Genomic DNA, 18,398 nt, shown 5'->3' with positions numbered 1-18,398 from the left:
TAGTGTCCCTAAAAGCTCCCTCAAAATACTTAACTCAATACAGAAGGCAATAAGATTGATCAATGACCCATCTCTTAACAACTCACTCCACCCACTCTCACACAGACATTTGGTTCCTGTAATATGTATCTTCTATAAATATTTCCATGGTACATGCTCATATGAACCAGCATCAGTAATTCCTCCACTACTAAATTCATTGAAACACATGCAGCTGCCATTCAACATCCCTTCACAGTTCAACTCCAAACTAACAGAACAAGTTTCTTTTCCTTCTCCTCCTTCATCCCTGCTACTACTGTATTGTGGAAAATTCTTTCTTCATCGTATGTTTCCCAAGGAATACAATATACAAGGTTAGCCAACCAACCCTTGCATATGGGCTCAACATAAAAACTTTCAAGGGTACAAAAGGATGCATTAGACTCCAGACAGAAACACTTGCTTCCAAAATGGAACAGTTAGCACTACAGACTAGAACAAACACATTATCATCTTTCTCAGCCATTTTCAATCCACTGCTGAATGAAGGCCTCCCCCATGATCTTCCAATTTTCCTAGTCTTCTGCTACCATCACCAATCTCTTTCCAGCCAGTTTTTCTATTGCTTCAGTCCATCTTGTTTTGGGTGTGCTTGCTTGTCATCTCTTTCTGGTTGGTATCCATTCTGTTACTTTTCTGGTCCATCTATTGTCCATTCCCCTGGGGCAGATGTCCTGCCCCCCCCCCCCATTTGGATGCTTTTACAATTCTATTGCATCCAAGACTTTTGTCTGTGATCTGATTCATTCATTCCTCTTTTTTTTAATCCACTAGTGTTATTCCTAGGATGAGTCTCTCCATTCTTTTTTCTGTCACTAGTATTTGTTTTTCCATTTGTTTAGTCAGTGTCCAGTTTTCTGAGTCATACAAAGTACTGGTAATATGCATTGGTTGAATACTTTGCTTTTCAGGCAGATGGGCAAATTATTTTTGAGTCCTAATTGATACAGGTACCTATACACAACTTGACTATAACCTGAACAAGACAATCTCCCAACATGACCAACAATATGATTAAAGACCCGATTAACTGGCTTTGAGGACATCAAAAAATGTCTCTCATCAACCCCCCCCCTCCCTGCCATCCCAGTCTCAAACTGCCTAGAACCTTCGCAGCACATTCAGAAGTGTCTCTCACATACAGAATAAGGATTCTGCAATTTTATCTTAATTTTGTTAGAATATGAAGAGATATGGCCAATATTTTGAATTACTTTACTACAGCTGTTTAAGGCAATTTCTGAAGAGCATATGTTGTGAGTTCTTGTTAATACATTTTATTATCCCATTTGATTTGACTCAGAAACAAAATTGGGATAAAACACAAATACAGTCACCTCTCACTATAGCAAACAGCATTATAACAAATTTGCTTACTGTAAAACATTACTGAAAAGTCACAAATGAAACCTCATAGACACAAGGCTATACTAAAAGAAATTCGCTGTAGCAATTTCTGAGGTTCCTGTTAGTTTGCTGTAGTGACCAGTTCAATGAAGTCCATCCAGCTAGTCTCGAATAACTTGGATTGAAGAGAGAGAGAGAGAGACAGAAGAAATGGACAGGCTAGGCAAAATGAATTAATAGGCACTTAGTTATCTAAAAATCACTTAAGTTTTAAACATAAGTGCTTCATGTATCATTTTGCTTACAATAAATACCTTTAGCTTGGTATAGTCCGACCACAGAAGCTAGAGCTATTGTTGGCAGAATGCCAAGAAGAGTCAATTCATGTTGAAGGGGAGAAAGAAATAAGGCGATGTATGAATTAGTCACCAACACGGGAAATCATGTGCTTTATACATAAAATTTTCCAACTGTTATACAAGCAAAATAGTTACCACTTTAAAAACTACCATGATCATAAAAGAGAAGTTAATTTTCTAACGTGTAATAATAAACACTCATCCCACAATACGAATTGATTACCCTATTATCAGAATGGATTCTCCTTTTGACATGCATAGAAAAAAAAATGCATGTCACTCTTGTAACATTTACATATGAGGCTGTGATTTTCTAACTTTACCTCATACACCTAAAATAGTCTATCAGAAGTGCAATCAAGATTTCTGAAGTGTGATTTGAAAACTAACAAACTTAAAATACGGTTACATTTAATACATTATGATGAATATTTCACTTCTGTAGTCCTTTTAAATGGAAACTTCTTTTTCCAGAGTTCATACCAGTGGGGGAAAAAAAAAGAGATCCACTAGGACAATCTTTATCGTACATGAAAAAGCTATAAAAACTATATTGATGTGATATGTTTATTTCCACTTCATCAAAATTAAGTTAACACTAACTGTGCTATCAACTTATTATTTGTCTGGTAACAATTTGTGTAATTAAAGTGTAAAATATAAAATAAGCAAGGGTTATGAACACTGATAATATTCATGAATATGATAATATAATGCACAGTTATTCGACAAGCTATTTTTTTGCATAACTTGAGTTAACTTCTGTTTTAATCTGAGGTTTCATTAAAACTTTTTTTGTTGTTGTTTGTTTGTTTGTTCTGTGGCCTTTTAATAATTATTAAAGAATTACCTTTAGTTAGTTCCTCAAAAACTCCAGCTTTTTCAAGATAATTCTTGAATTCTTCACTTTTGGCATTTCTTTCTAACAGTGACTATCAAAAATAAATACATGTAACAGCAACAAAGTTTATTATAATTTCCATATTTCAGCTTATTCAAACTTTAAAGACTAAAAAGGCTTTAGCTTATCTTATTGGAAGTTATTATTAAAGATTTAGTTCGAAGGATACTGAAGTGCACATTTTTTTTTTTTTTTAATCAGAGTAATGATAAACAAAACAAAAGTTATAGCAAAAAAAAAAAAAAAGGCTTCAGCTTGTCTTATTAAATATTTGTTAGGAAGGATATTGAAGTCCACATTTTTTTTAAAATCAACTAATGGTAAGTCAACTTTGCTCTGTCTGTTACTAATATGAATTATTAGTAAATAAAAATATTTTATTGGATATTTTATTGTATATAAATTAATTTTTAATATCAAAATTTAATAAATAAATTTTATGTTTCTGGTGGCTGTATTTGGCTGCACTTGAGAAGAACTACTCCAGAGTAAGCAGCAGCACAACCTGGAGTATGCTGCTGCCTACTCTAGATTGTCCCCAGGCTGTGTCTGAGTACAGCAGCTTGCAGGGAGCACTGTCAAGGCTATGCCATGGATTGGAGTCTGGGTCGAAGCTGTGACCACAAGTCCATTACCACTGCTGCATTGCTCTGCTCTATAACTTTCCTAATATTCCACTCACTACCAAAAAAGACAACATAAAAAATTATTGTCACTGTGGTTATGAAAATGCACTAAAAATCCAAAAAATATCAAAAATGCATAAAGAATTGCAAAAACAAAAATACACCCCCTCCCCAAAATTTCCATGTAAAAAAAAATTTCCAGATTAACTTTACAAATATCCTGAGACTCAATTTTAACATCAATGACATTGCATCATCATCACCTCTTAAAGACATCCAAAACCTGATATGTTTTTCATCGCTGAACTTCAATTGGAATCCTTTGCAACCTAAGTCTTCCACTTCAATTTTTTTTTTATTTATTATTTTTTTTTTATAAATTTCGTATGGTGATACAACGACTGTGAGCCTCTTTTTACAGGGGGAGGTACAGCACCATCTCAATCCTTCCTATTTTATCCAGGTTCGGGACCGACATAGCTGACGAATCAGGCCTATGGCTAGGAGGAACCGTTTCTTAAGTATTCCTGACTGTAATCTGGGTGTGTACAGGACCAGTTTGCCTGTTCTAGGGGACAAAAAAAAACGAGTTTCTGGGTGAAAAAAACCTTTCATCGAAAGAGACCAGATAAAGGTTCCTCACATCACAGACAGGAATTAAACCAGGTCTTTTCTACCAAAGGGCTTCATCTATACTGACTAAGCTACAGAGGTTCTTCCACATTAATAATCATGTATGATGTCTTTTATAAGGGCAGCACTGTGCATTTGTTCGGTCTCATATCTCATGCCAAAGGTTATCAGACATGGAATTTCCTTTGGCTTAGGATTTCCATACCTTGTTTTGTTGCCTTCATGTGCTGCTCCTACTATTATCCTAGCTATGATGACTTTACTGCCCAATTTTACTAATTATCTCGGAAAGTTGATCAGATATAGTTTAATTACTACTGTAACAGTAATGGAGATTTCAATGTCCATAATTTAGACTTGCTTCCCTTCTCCAACTTCACATATCATGCTGGAAGAGAAGCTGAAACCGTTTGCTGCCAATGATTTACCGTATTTTTCGATAGATAATGCACACGTTATCTATACAAAAAAGTCTAAATTCGTTAAAAATTAACATGCGCAGTATACATTTGAAAAGTATGAGAGGTAAATCAAATGTAATAACAAAACTAAGGTAGAAGTATTACTTAATATTGATTGAACAATTACACTATTCAAATCCAAAATATTCTTCAGACTCAACATTGAAAGAATCGATTACGTTAAAAATTTCGTTTTTAAAGCAATTTAACAGTATTTTTTCAACTTCATAATCATTGTCACCTGACACCACTGCATTCCCTTGTGCTTTAATGAAACCATTTCTAACACAGTTTTCACTTACAGCAGCCCAACTTTCTACAATCCACATAACTACATGACGTTCTTTTCATCTGCCCTGTTTTGTTATATTCATGGATGCCATTCAACATCCAGTCTTCCCACTTAGTCCGCAAATTGTCTTTGAATAGTTTATTTACTGCAAGATCAAGGGGTTGGAGTTTTTTTGTTAAACCACCTGGAATGATGGCCAATTTGGAATATTTACAATTGTTTTAACTTCTGCTGTCATGTGTGCTCTACATGAATCCAACACTAACAAACTTTCGCGACACATTCTCCAACCAAAATTTCATAACCTCGGAATTTATCCAACCTTTATCGTTAGAAATTTAGCTACTTTCGTTTCTCAGTTGCACAGCAAATTTTGTCCAACACTAGAGGAGCGCACTTAAATTGTTTCTCTTCATAAATCCAAAAACCCAAGATCAGTGGGCCTCGAAATCCTTTATATTATTGTTTTGCGCAATTCTTTTCAATTCTTGCAACACACGGACAGTAGATATTCTCATACCTATAGCTCTTTCACTAACAACCCAATCAAACAGTTTTATTTCCTACGGTTGGCACCTTCTAAACCTCATAGCACATTTTCCTCATATGTAAACATTTCAGGGCTGTTTCAGCCTTTCGCCATTCACGAACACTACTTTCTCCAACACTGAACAATCTACCAGCTTCACGATTCCCTTTTTCCTTTGCTACTTCTACCACTTCAAGCTTGAACTGCGCTGTGTAGGATTTTCTCCAAGAAGTACTTCTGTCTTCCATGGGTAATTCAAATCTAATAACAAAATATAAACAAATAATGATTTACTTTATTTGTTTATATTTAAAAATAATAGGTGTAATTAACTCTATATTTAAACCAAACCTAGTTCTAAAACAAACCAGACTAGAAGTATACAATACATTAGCCCCACCAGCCTTTTAAACGATTCAACGATGACTTCTAAGGCCTAAATCCTTAATAAACATGATGATGATGATGATGATTTACTTTATGAAATATTTTAAAACAGGATGTATAGAATAATGTAACTTCATAAAACACAAAAAAATTACACCTAACCTTTCAATTGTAGTCGTAGTAATGTCACAGTGCTCCCCCAACAATGAGAAAATTGTAAAATTTGGAATTTAAAAAAAAAATCTACCACTGCTACTAGCAACGCACATGCTTTTAAAGAATTCCTCTGTCTGTGCTTCCTAACTCTACCGCTAGTTGGCGCATGCGAGTTATCTATACATCAAAAGGAGTAATGAAAATGTTGGGTGTGTGTGTTATATATTAGGTGCGCGTTATCTATTGAAAAATACCGTAATACAAATTGTTCGCCAACCCACCAGAATTCATGATAATTCTCATCATTCTCCCAACTAATTGACCAGTGCTGTACTTGGAGGGAGAGCTAGTTGAGAAAAGATGTGGTGTTGGGAGAATGATGAGAATTATCATGAATTCTGACCATAACGTTGTCCCTATTTCCTTTTTCTACAGATCATTCTTCTGCCAGTCAATTTTAGCCTTGTATCCTATGGCATTATAATGGTGTCAAATCAGATGACCTTTGGGATTTCTATGCTTCATTTCCATGGTTTGATTATTGCTTCCACTATTCTGATCCTACTTGCACTTGCTCTGATTTAATAATTGCAGTTATTCTAGCGGGGTGCTTAAGGATCAAAGCTGTATAACTGAGAGGAGACCTCCACATAGTCTTTAAAGGAATGCGGAGAACCAACCAGGGCTTCTGACCTAATGTCCAATCCTCGCCTTCTCATGGTGCACCCTGTTGGGTATCTACCTGGATACTGAACAAACGAGGATGGGCTGGCAATTTGGGATTTAGCCGACCAAATTGTATTCTTATTGGCTTAAACCACAATATTAAATAATGGTACAACATGATAGAGTTTCGTGCCAACTGGGGCATCGCCTGGTTAAACAAGGCCCTCGTTGTTTTCGCCAGGGAACCAGGGCAAACAGCGAAAAGTCAGCAACTGGAACGAATCTGAAAACACACAACTTAACATCAGAGTTAAAGATCGGTACTATCAACATAAAAAGCCTGAATGGCAAAGAAATGGAGCTAGCTGAGGAATTAGATAAGTACCAGATTGACATAATAGGGGTGACTGAAACAAAAAAAAACAATAAATACAAAATGTTATATTAAGGCAATGACAATCAAGGAAAAGTCGAGTTGCCATAGTATTCAACACTACTTTTAAATACGAGCCTAATCTTCTTGAATGGTAGGCAGTCTCAAGTAGAGTAATGTGGGCAAATATGAGAATGGGAACTGGACAATGAGACTTATTTGTGTCTATGGTCCCACAGAAGGTTCTACTAAGGTAAAAGTGGAATTTTTTGAGGCTTTAGAGACAATAAAAAAAAAGGAAAAGTTGGTCCTTGTTGAGGATCTAAATAGCAGAGTAGGAAATGATTTTTGTTAGACACACAAAAATATTTTGGGAAAATTTGGAGAAAAGAGCAAAGCTAATAATAATGCCAAAAACTTGTTGGATTTCTGCTCAGACATGGACTGCTTATTACTAACAACATGTTCCAACATAAAAATGTGCCCAAATTCACATGGAGAGAAGAGGCAAGGAATAAGAAAAATCTCATTGGCTACGTTATTGATGATAGTGATGTTTTCTTCCTGGTGCAAGACACTGGAGTGTAAAGAGGATTTGAAATTGGAAGTGATCAGGGGCACGCTGGCCATATGTGCAATGTGTGCGATGCGCACAGGCACCAAGATAGTCAAGACGCCAAAGAGGAGGAAATATTTAAAAAAAAACATTTTTTTAAAGTGATTTTTTTATTGAAGGGGGGGGGGGGATAGGGGCGCCAACTAAAGTTTTGCACACAGGCACCGGACACTACTGGTGCACCCCTGGAAGTGATCAACATTTTTTTATCCTTGCACACAACCTCACCACATGCCTCTCTGGCAGAATCAATCAATGTTTTCTTCAGAGTTTGCCACTGAATCTCCAAGGTTTGATTCCTACTCTCAAACTCTTTCATTTTCTTTTCAATAATCTTTCTGTATTTTAGTCTACAGTTCACATCTGAGAGCTGCTCAACTTTTATTCGCTTTAAAACTTTCTTACATGTTATTCTTTTCAATATGAAATTCAATTTTATCCTGCTCAAGACTAAATAGTTCCAATTTCAAATCCTCTGTACACTCTGGTGTCTTGTACCAGGGAGAAAACATCACTATCAACAATAACATAGTCAATGAGACTTTTCTTATTCCTAGCCTCTTCTCTCCATGTGAATTTGTGCACATTTTTGTGTTGGAACATGGTGTTAGTAATAACCAGTCCATGTCCTGAGCAGAAATCCAACAGGTATTTGCCATTATTATTAGCTTTGCTCTTTTCTCCAAATTTTCCCAAAATATTTTTGTATGTCTCACAATCATTTCCTTCTCTGCTATTTAGATCCCCAACAAGGACCAACTTTTCCTTTTTCATTGTGTCAGTTGCTTTTTCTAAAGCGTCAAAAAATTCCTCCACTTCTACCTTAGTAGAACCTTCTGTGGGACCATAGGCACAAATAAGTCTCATTGTCCAGTTCCCCATTCTCATATTTGCCCACATCACTCTACTTGAGACTGACTGCCATTCAAGAAGATTAGCCTCGTATTTTGTGTTGAATACTATGGCTACTCCTTCTTTTCCTTAATTGTCATTGCCTGAATATAACATTTTGTATTTATTGCTCAGAAAGATCTCACCAGTTTTGGTCTTTTTTGTTTCAGTCACCCCTATTATGTCGATCTGGTACTTATCTAATTCCTCAGCTAGCTCCATTTCTTTGCCATTCAGGCTTCTTACATTGATAGTACCGATCTTTAACTCTGGTGATGTTGAGTTGGGGTTCGTTTTTAGATTTGTTCCAGTAGCTGACTTAGGTTAGTCAGGAGTTATTACTATTACTATTATTACGGGCAACTCCAGGGAGTCATTAGACTCATCGAGGGAGGCCCTAAATCATATTCATCACAACTATTCAACATTCATACAGTATCTATCATACCTCGCCTTAAACTCATTCACTGTCACAGCATCCACCACAGACTCAGGGAACGCATTCCACTCATTCACTAGTCTAAAAGTAAAGAACCCAGCTCTAACACCTTTACTAACCACACTTTTGCCCAGTTTCCATGGAAGTCCCCTAGTCCTCCCACAACCAGCCCTGTTCTCAAAAATATCTTCTGAATTAATTTTATAGAAACCCTTCAGTAATTTGAATGTCTCAATCATATCTCCCCTCCTCTGCCTATCAACCAATTTTTGCAACCCACAAATCCTCAACCTGTTCTCATACGGTTCATTCCACAGACCTGCTATCATCTTGGTCACTCGCCTCTGGATCCTCTCCACCTCCTCCCCATCAAGAAGAAACCTAGGTGACCAAATCTGAGCACAGTAGTCGAGATGGAGTCTTATCAAGGCTCGATACAGAGGAACAATAACCTGCTTGTCTCTGCTTGTCAACATATTCTTCAGCAACCAAGTGATTTGATGAGCTGATTTGGCCACTTTTGCAATGTGTCCCCTAAATTTCAATTCCTTATCCACCAACACTCCTAAATCTCGTGCCTCATCAATTTCCTGGAGCACAGTTCCACCAATGCAGTAAACTGCCTCCAATCTTTTCACCCCAAAATGCATAACCTTACATTTTGCCACATTAAATTGACATCCATTCTCCCTAGCCCAGACCTCCAACTTCGCATCATCCGCAAACAAATGAACTGTTCCTCTCAGATCCTTTCCTATATCATTTATGAACAAATTAAACAGCAGTGGTCCAAGAACAGATCCTTGTGGCACACCACTAGTCACAGGCTGTCTTGTGGACTCTACTCCTGAGTAAACCACTCTCTGATATCTCTCCGTCAACCACCCTCCTATCCATCTCACCAACCCTATGTCCATTCCCATATGCTGCAATTTACTGATTAGAATTCCATGTGGTATCCTGTCAAAGGCCTTAGCAAGGTCCAGTAGAATCACTGTAAACCCATTACCCTTATCCAGTTCAGCCGTCACTGTGTTATAATACGTGAGCAAGTTACTGAGGCATGACCTACCCTTCACAAAACCATGCTGTCCCCGATACAGTATCCCATTTTCTTCTTTCCAATCTTGTATTTTCCTCTTGACTATTTTCTCTAAGACCTTGATAATGATTCCTGTTATGCCGGTAATTTTCAACAGCAGCCTTGGAACCACCTTTGTGCAGTGGAACTATTTTCCCCTCTTTCCACCCCCTTGGGACTGACTCAGTCCTGAGCCTCAAATTAAACAAAATGGTCAAGGGCACTGACAATTCTTTGGCCGCTTCACGTACGACACGAGCTGGTATACCATCCAATCCCACAGATGTATTGACATTGAGGTTCTGTAATAGACTAGTTACCTCTACTTCATTCATCACAATTCCAGTATAAGCTGTTGGTTCTTCCATTTCTGCAAAGTCACCACCTGGATGATATACTCTTGCAAAGTGCTCGCTCAGTAATACCACAACATCGACTGATTCGGTTACCTCCATACCCTCAGCATTTTTTAAGATCATTCTACCATGAGCATTTTTCCTTTTACTTGCAACATATTGAAAAAACTGTTTGGGATTCTCTTTAGCCTGCATGGCCAATTTCCTTTCATAATCTGCTTTTGCTTTTCTTACCACCCTTGTTACCATCCTGGCCTAAGCTTTATACTGTTCCTGCACCTGATGGTCACCCTTCTCCTTAAATTCCCTCCACAATTGTTTCTTTTTTTGCAGCTCAAGCTTAATAGTGTTATTCATCCATTTAACCCCTACTTGATTTATTTTTCGGACTCTTGGTATACAGTCAACCATTGCCTCCTGCAAACAGTTCTTAACCACCTCCCATGCACTATCAACATCCAGCCCTTGTTATCAGGTTGACATGGAAGAGATTTTTCATAGAATGGGAGAGGAGAGTAGAACAAGAAGCCATCCCTGAAAAACCGTATAAGAAGGGTATGAGCAGGGGAGTGAGGACCGATTCTTTACATGGAAAGTGGTTGGTGAGTGAAATGCATTGCCTGAATACATTATCTACCAATAATTATCCACACACTTTAGCAATTTACAATTGATACCAGCAGGCAAACTCTAATATCAGGCATGTCCTGATATTAGGGTTCGCCTTTAATTAACTCCTGTACCCTTAGAGGGGCACTTTCCACCAATGCGCAGTAGACATAAGTGGAATTTGTCTCCATTCCTACATCAATGCAGCACTGAGTTCAGCAACTGATCGAGGATGTGTTGCTCTGGATCCCAATCGTCGCTCCAATTCATTCCACAGGTGTTCGATGGAGTTGAGGTCAGGAATCTGCACAGGCCAGGGCAGTTGTTTAATACCCATCTCTTCATCCATTCCATAACAACTGCAACTTTGTGGCATTGGGCATTGCCATCCTGATAGTACAAGGATTTGTTCCATAAAAACTCCACAGTGTAGGCAGCACCTGATTATCCAGAATATCAAGGTAATGAACTGCCTTCATGGAACTGGAGATGACCCATAGTCCCACTCCAAACCAGCTGAATGCACCCCACACCATTACTCCTCCACCACCAAAATTTACTTTGGGTATGACACTTTTGTGTTGTACCCAAAGTACAACTTTGCTGTGGTAACAAGTGTTCACCAGGTTTACTCCACACCCTGCCATCAGACTGTGAAAACATTTGAACCTTGATTCATCACTCCAGAGTATGGTTTTTCCACCGGTCAGTTGTCCAGTTCACACTCTCTTTGTCTAATGTTGCAAAGTGTAAGGTCCTAAAATTTGGTAGGCAAGGTTAATGGGTTAATTTTGAAGGAGGTGGAAGCAATGAGACATCTAGGAGCAATGGTAGAGAGAGAGAGAGAGAGAGAGACCTGAAGTTTAGGGAGGTCACACTGATAAAACTATAAGAACATCACAACAAATTATGGCAATAATGAGGAGCACCTTAACATTCCAAAGCAAAAAAGTTAAGGCTCCTTAGTATAAGGCCTTGATCAGGCCACATATGGACTACTGCACAGATTTGGTTACATGGTTTTCAAGATGAGGATATATTAGTGAGGATCCAAAGAACGTTCACTAAGCTGATGTCAGGTCTATGGAATATGAGATATGAGGATAGATTGCGGGAATGCAACTTGCAGAGATTTACGAATAGAAGAGGGTATATGATTAAAACATATAAGTTGGTGTGAGGTCATTAACAGATTAACTGGAGATTTTTTACAGAGTAGAGAAAGACAAGAGAAAAAGAGATCATCTGTGAAAGCTGGATAAGAGGGGTGTAAGCAAGGGAGCAAGGAGCAGATTCTTTTGCATGGATGGTTGGTTAGTAAAATGTGTTGCCTAAAAGTGTGATGAGTGCAGAAACTGGAAGGGTTTCACATACAGTTTGATGATTGTTTTGCATGCCATTGTGGACCAACCCTTTTGTCTTTTGACTCTATGGAAGTCTATGTTAATCAGTGGTGCACTCAGGATTTAATCTTGGAGGGGGCTGAGCATTCAAGATTTAATCGTTGGGGGGAATCTGACTGAGCATCTGCAGCGATCGCCGATACATGATACCCGTGATCTCCTCTGGCCCGGCTCAGGCAAATGAAGTAGCACCCGAGCACTACTTTGTTCACCTTGCGTTCACAGCAGCCAGGATTCCAGAGCGCTATAGGGTATTCCCACCTTATGTGACCGCTAATTCATAAGTAGCATAGAAATAGAAGACACGACACAACATAAATTTTAAAAAAAAAATGAATTTTAATTAGGGAAAGATTTTTAGAAATTTTTTAGTGTTTTTTTTCCTTTTTCTTTTGGAGGGGGCCAGGTCCCCTTGGCCCCCTCCCTGAGTGTGCCAATGATGTTAATAATAATAATCCCTTGCCTCCTCTATGTTCTCAGTATAATTCTGCCAATAAGATATGCATTCTTCCATCTCTGAAGAATCCCAAAGTCTAAAGCATTACACTGACATTCCCACTCCTCAAGAGCCACTACATCAGAACATTTCTCATAACTCTCCCCAGCTTAGCATTATATGCAGACAACTGAATGTCACATTCGATCCGCAATCTATTCACGATATCATTAACAAACATTGAATAGAAATGAAGACAGTATCGACCTGCGGAATCTCACTTGTTATCTTCCTATTCCTTCATACTGCCTTTCATATAAAACTCTGATATCTGTCAGATAGCTAATTGCAAATCTTCTAACCCATTCATCACAACTTAAATAATCACCCTGTTAAAGATACCAAGCAATTTTATAAGCTAGGTTTTTTAAACCTTTTTTCCAAGTAAGCAAACAGACAAGTAAGTCAAGTTTGCTGCTGCACGTAGTGCAACACTAGGCAACGTGGTAAAGGTGGAGTAAGTTCTGATCACTTTCCTTAGAATTTTCCCCTAATGCAAGGCACATTTCCTTGCTCCATGTGCTTTGCATTAGGGGAAAATTCTAAGGAAAGTGATCAGATCTTGCTCCACCTTTACCACGAATTGCACTATGTGCAGCCGCAGACTTGACTTACTTGTCTGTTTGCTTACTTGGGAAAAAGGATTAAAAAATCTAGCTTATAAAAGTGCTTGGTATCTATAACATATATACCCAAGGTAAAAACTTTCTACATATTACTCTCATCCTGAGATTTTTATTTAATGCGGTCGAAGCACCTTATGGCAACTTGTTTAGGTAAAATATTTATAAACTCTGTATTGCTTCACCCTTGGCATTTTTTTTTTTAGGTCTGGCTCCCACTAACGAGACCTCAATAAAGGTCGAAACGATATGGGTAGTGACCACATTACCTTAATGCATAGCATCATACATTTCCGCAAGGAAATGTGCTTTGCATTAGGGGAAAATTCTAAGGAAAGTGATCAGAGCTAGCTCCACCTTTACCATGAGTTCACTACGTGCAGCTGCAAACTTGACTTACTTGTCTGTTTGCTTACTTGAGAAAAAAGGATTAAAAAACCTAGCTTATAAAATTGCTTGGTATCTTTAACATAATATATACCCAAGGTAAAAAACTTTCTATATAAATAATCACCCTGTTACACAACTGTGAAACGTTTCAAAATCCAGAAATATGCATTCTTGTTATTACTTCTTATTATGAAATGTAACTAGTTAATACAAAATGTGACCATACTACTAAAGCAAGATCACCTTATAACAAATCTATGATAGCCTCTATAATAAATCTCATTCACCTATTTTTGTATGAGCCCTTACAAATATTCCTCAAATGTTAACTTTCCTTTACTAAGAAAATGCAGACTGGTTTAAATTTCCCTTTACTGTACATTGATGCTTCTATTTTGCCATTATCTTAATACTATTTTACCCTTTATTCCATTGTTTATGGAGTCTTTCATATGTGGCATGAAACTTCTTAATGATGTTCTTTAAATGAAAAGAAAATAGCACCAAACATATCAAATTACAACTGTCATGAAAAATAAAACTTAGCAAAAGTTAGTTATTTAAAGTCATTAGCAAAAAAAAGATACAACAGAACAGACCAAAAGTCCTTGGCAAACTAAAAGATACTATTTCATCTCATTTGTATAGTGAGATGTGCTTTACATTATGGAAAATACTAAGAATAGTGATCAGAGCTTTACCCACCTTTACAATGAGTTGCCCTGGTATTGCACCACCTTTAGACTTGAACTACATTCAGGAGCAAACTTAACTGTTTGCGTACTTGGGATTAGGAGTAAAATAACCAAGTTTATAAAATTACTTGGTAACCCTAATACATTATTCCCAAGGTAAAACAAAAACTTATTTACACACACACACACATTTATATATATATATATATATATATATATATATATATATACACACACACACAAAAACAAAATCTACATATAGAAAGAAGCAAGTGGACTGAAGTTACTGATTTTAAAAGCACATTCAATAAAATGCACACTGTGAAAGGTAGTTCTACAACCAGCACCTACAGCATTAAATAATACTAAATAACATGTTCTCAACAAATATGGAAGTAATTCCAGAAAATCATGAAATACTGTTTCACAACAGCATTCTATAGTAAAACAACATTCATTTTATAGCAAGTGAACTACTTGTTGCTCATGTATTACTGTAGACCAAAAGACAGCAACTGATTTGTAACTGTAAGCCATAATCCCATTTGGCTTCACAATGAGGAGAAATTATATATATATATATATATATATATATATATATACTGGAACATGGTAAATGAATACATTCAATTTGTGTATGGGGGGAATAAAATTATTATTATTGTTATATTATTCCAAACCTTCAAGGAGTCAAGGACTCATCGAGGAAGACTCTAGATCACCCAAACCATTCGTCACACCTTCTCTTAAACTTATTCACATTAGATGCATTCACCACTTCAAGAGACAAACTGTTCCACTCATTCACTGCTCTGTGAAAGAAAAATCTAGCTCTTAACCCTTTCTAATTGCAAACAAAAACAAACTTAACTTCCATGTATGCCTCCTGTGTTCTTGCCCCCATCTTTCATATAATGAAAAATTTCATCGGACAATATCCTAAAACAACCATGCTGAAGTTTCTAGACCTCTATCATATCCTCTGCTTCCCGTTTCTCCTATTAACCAATCTGTACGTTTTTTTTTTTTTTTTTTTTTTAATGGCACAAAGACATTAAATGTCATGCACCAGGACACAGGTCACAGCAGTACATATGGTAACTAGTTAGTAGGACAATTACAAACATCCATGCCCTTGGCAGGATTCAAACTCGCAGCCTCTTGGTGGAGAGTGGATACGCTAACCACTCAGACAACCAGGCTGGCTCCAGTCTGTAGTCCATATACTCCCAATCTATCTCCATAGTCTACATTCCATAATTTCAATATAATCTCTGTTCTCTCCTTTGCATCCTTTCCACAGCTTCTTCCACTCCGAACCAGAGAATAAATCTATGCACAGTAGCATGGGTATAGTCTTATCAAAGCCCAGTAAAGAGGCAAAATGACTTCCTTATCCTTACTTTATTATTATTATTTGACACCTACAGGGAGTCCAAAGACTCATCGAGGGAGAGTGCCAACAGCATCCAACAACTGGATCCCTTCCAACTACTAACCGCGCTCAAATTTACTTAACTGAGCCATTAGTAGCAGAGGCTCTACCAATCGACCAACTTTTGCCGGCCACACGCCAAGGTTTGTTTCGACATTGCAATAATCCCCTGAATCTTATTTGCAATTCTTGCTAGGTGACCTATGAATTTCAAATTACTATTAACCATAATGCCAAGATCCCTAGTCTCATCAGTTTCTTGTAGCATAATCCTGCTAATGCAATATGCCATTGGAAATTTCATCATTCCAAAGGGCATAACTTTACACTTACTAACATCGAGCTGATAGCCATTGGCATTTGCCCATATTACCAGCCTATTCAAGTCAAGGCATCGTCCAATCTTAACAGCAAAAAATCTTGCAGAGACAAGTTTCAACATGAAGGAGAAGTGGAAAGATTCCTGGTGTAACACTTCAACAGGGGTCTTCCATGAATTAGTGGACCCAACACAGGATTTTGACCTACCTCAGAAAACTTGGTCTGCCCTTAACCGAATCCACACCAACCATGGCAGATGTGCAAACCACCTTTACAAATGGGGCATGATTGCCTCACCCAGGTGCAACTGTGGATCATCCCACCAGACAATTAATCATATTACAACAGAATGTGTCCTACATGCATACAGTGGAAACCTGTCAGACTTCATCCATGCTACACCAAGTGCAGTTGACTGGATAGTTAACCTAGACAGTCAGCTGTAGCCTATTCTTGACTTGAATGGCTCTTTTATGACTGTATTACCTTATTATTGTACATATGTCTATTACTATGTTCATATATATTAAGGATTAATGTAATGTAACTTTTCATGTGTGAGCCATACGCTAAATAAATAAATAACCAGCCTATTCAAATCATTCAATAAGTGCTGAATATTAGTAGCATCCCTGATTGCTCTGCCTATTATTGCATCATCAGCAAACAATTGAACATCTGTTAGATCCTTCCTAATGACATTCATGTACAGATTGAATAACAATGGTCCAAAGACTGATCCCAAAAAATGACCACTGGTCACTTTAAATCTGACAGATTTGCACCAACGGTAACACCGAACGCTGCTATAATCTGACATTTGTAACATAATTTAGTATTGACTCAAAGTGAGAGTGGTCCGATTTATCCGAAACTGAGATGGTTATACGAATTTTTGTAAAGATGATCCTGAACCCTAAAATGTAATAAAATGCATCTAATCACGACGGAGTTCTAATATATGCAAGTACAGATGGATGGACAGTACGAATCCCACACGTACCTAAGCATTTATCGAAACGCAACTTAAAGAAACTGTTGAACATCTTCCAAAACCCAGGAAGAAAAGGGTTCTAATAACATGGAAATGTAAAATTAAATTAATATATATGATTTCCTATTTCAGAAATACCGATAATATCACTGGCTATTTCCTTAAAAATCAATATGCCTTTATTTAAGAAAAAAACCTGGATATAGTGAAGTTGAAATCAAGTTTCACCACTGGATTGAAATAGCAAACCTACCTTATATGTTGTCATTTTATTCTATGACAACATTTCACATTGTGCAAACTTTTTCTTCCGGAGCTTCTATAACTATTTTTTAACAAACTTTCGGTTACTCTGATATACACAAACTTTCAATAATTGTAATGCCTTTTATACGTCGATTATGTTTAAATCAGCGTACCGATAACTGTCACCTAGCGATAATCCACAAATCTTATTTGTGTACATACTGAACTAAACATAAGTGAACAAACGCAAAAGAAGTAGGCCACACAAGCGCTTACTTATTTATCGTTAACTTCATTAACCTAGTGCCTGTGTAATTGAAAGGATGGAAGGCAGGCTTCATTTTACGATCTTCTAGTGGAAACGGTATTTGCATTAATAGCGAGAGCCCTCCACGAAAAAAGATCATTTTAAGTTCGATTCTACAAGCTAACTAGAGGAACTTTGTTCTACGCCTTTTTTCCAATGCAGGATTAAAACTCGGGTAATAAACTTGCATTTCAAGAAAATCAAGCTCATACTATTACAGACAATAACACGTATGCTAGTATTTCGGGCCACAATAGCAGCAGCAGTAGTGTGACATTTTCTCACGCTCCTGAATAGCTTTGATTTATTGGTAGTTAGGATTTGAAGTAAATGCTTCTAAATGTTGGTCGATTGGTAAAGCCTCTGCTACTAATCGCTCGCAAAAAGTTAAGCAACTTTGAGCGCAGTTACTGCAGAGAAGGAGACCTGGATAAGATTGTGGTCAAAGTTGCAAAAGAGGAGAGAAGAAATCCACAGTTTTTTTTTTATTAATGTTCAGCCCATACACGAAAGGGCTGGTTAATCAATCTATAGTGCTGTTGGCACACTCTTCCTCGATGAGTCTTTGAACTCTCTGGAGGTGTCATATAATAATAATAAGAAGAAGAAGAAGAAGAAGATGGAGGCCTCCCCCTCCCTCCCTCCCAAGTCTTCAAAGTCAGGGATGAAGCAGCTCCGCCTACTCTGCTCGAGTAATAAAAGGCGTTAAGAGATTTCCAACCGT

General features: G+C 37.4%; 1 protein-coding gene across 1 annotated transcript in view; it reads right to left on the bottom strand.

The window, feature by feature from the left end:
* Positions 1-17,743, bottom strand: part of LOC150099401 (c-Myc-binding protein-like) — a 39,440-nt gene extending 21,697 nt beyond the window's left edge. The window contains exons 1-2 of the mRNA XM_090404040.1: positions 17,375-17,743; positions 2,599-2,680 (exon numbers count right to left, since the gene is read on the bottom strand). Of these exons, the coding sequence (XP_090260166.1) occupies positions 2,599-2,680; positions 17,375-17,389 (97 nt within the window). The 5' untranslated portion in view covers positions 17,390-17,743. The remainder of the gene's footprint in view (positions 1-2,598; positions 2,681-17,374) is intronic.
* Between the last annotated feature and the right edge of the window lie 655 nt (positions 17,744-18,398).

Source organism: Typopeltis vanoorti, chromosome 14 (genome assembly GCF_054136105.1).
Source record: "Typopeltis vanoorti isolate ZY-2024b chromosome 14, IOZ_Tvanoo_1.0, whole genome shotgun sequence".
Lineage (NCBI taxonomy): Eukaryota > Metazoa > Arthropoda > Arachnida > Uropygi > Thelyphonidae > Typopeltis > Typopeltis vanoorti.
This window is presented reverse-complemented; position numbering and strand designations above follow the sequence as displayed.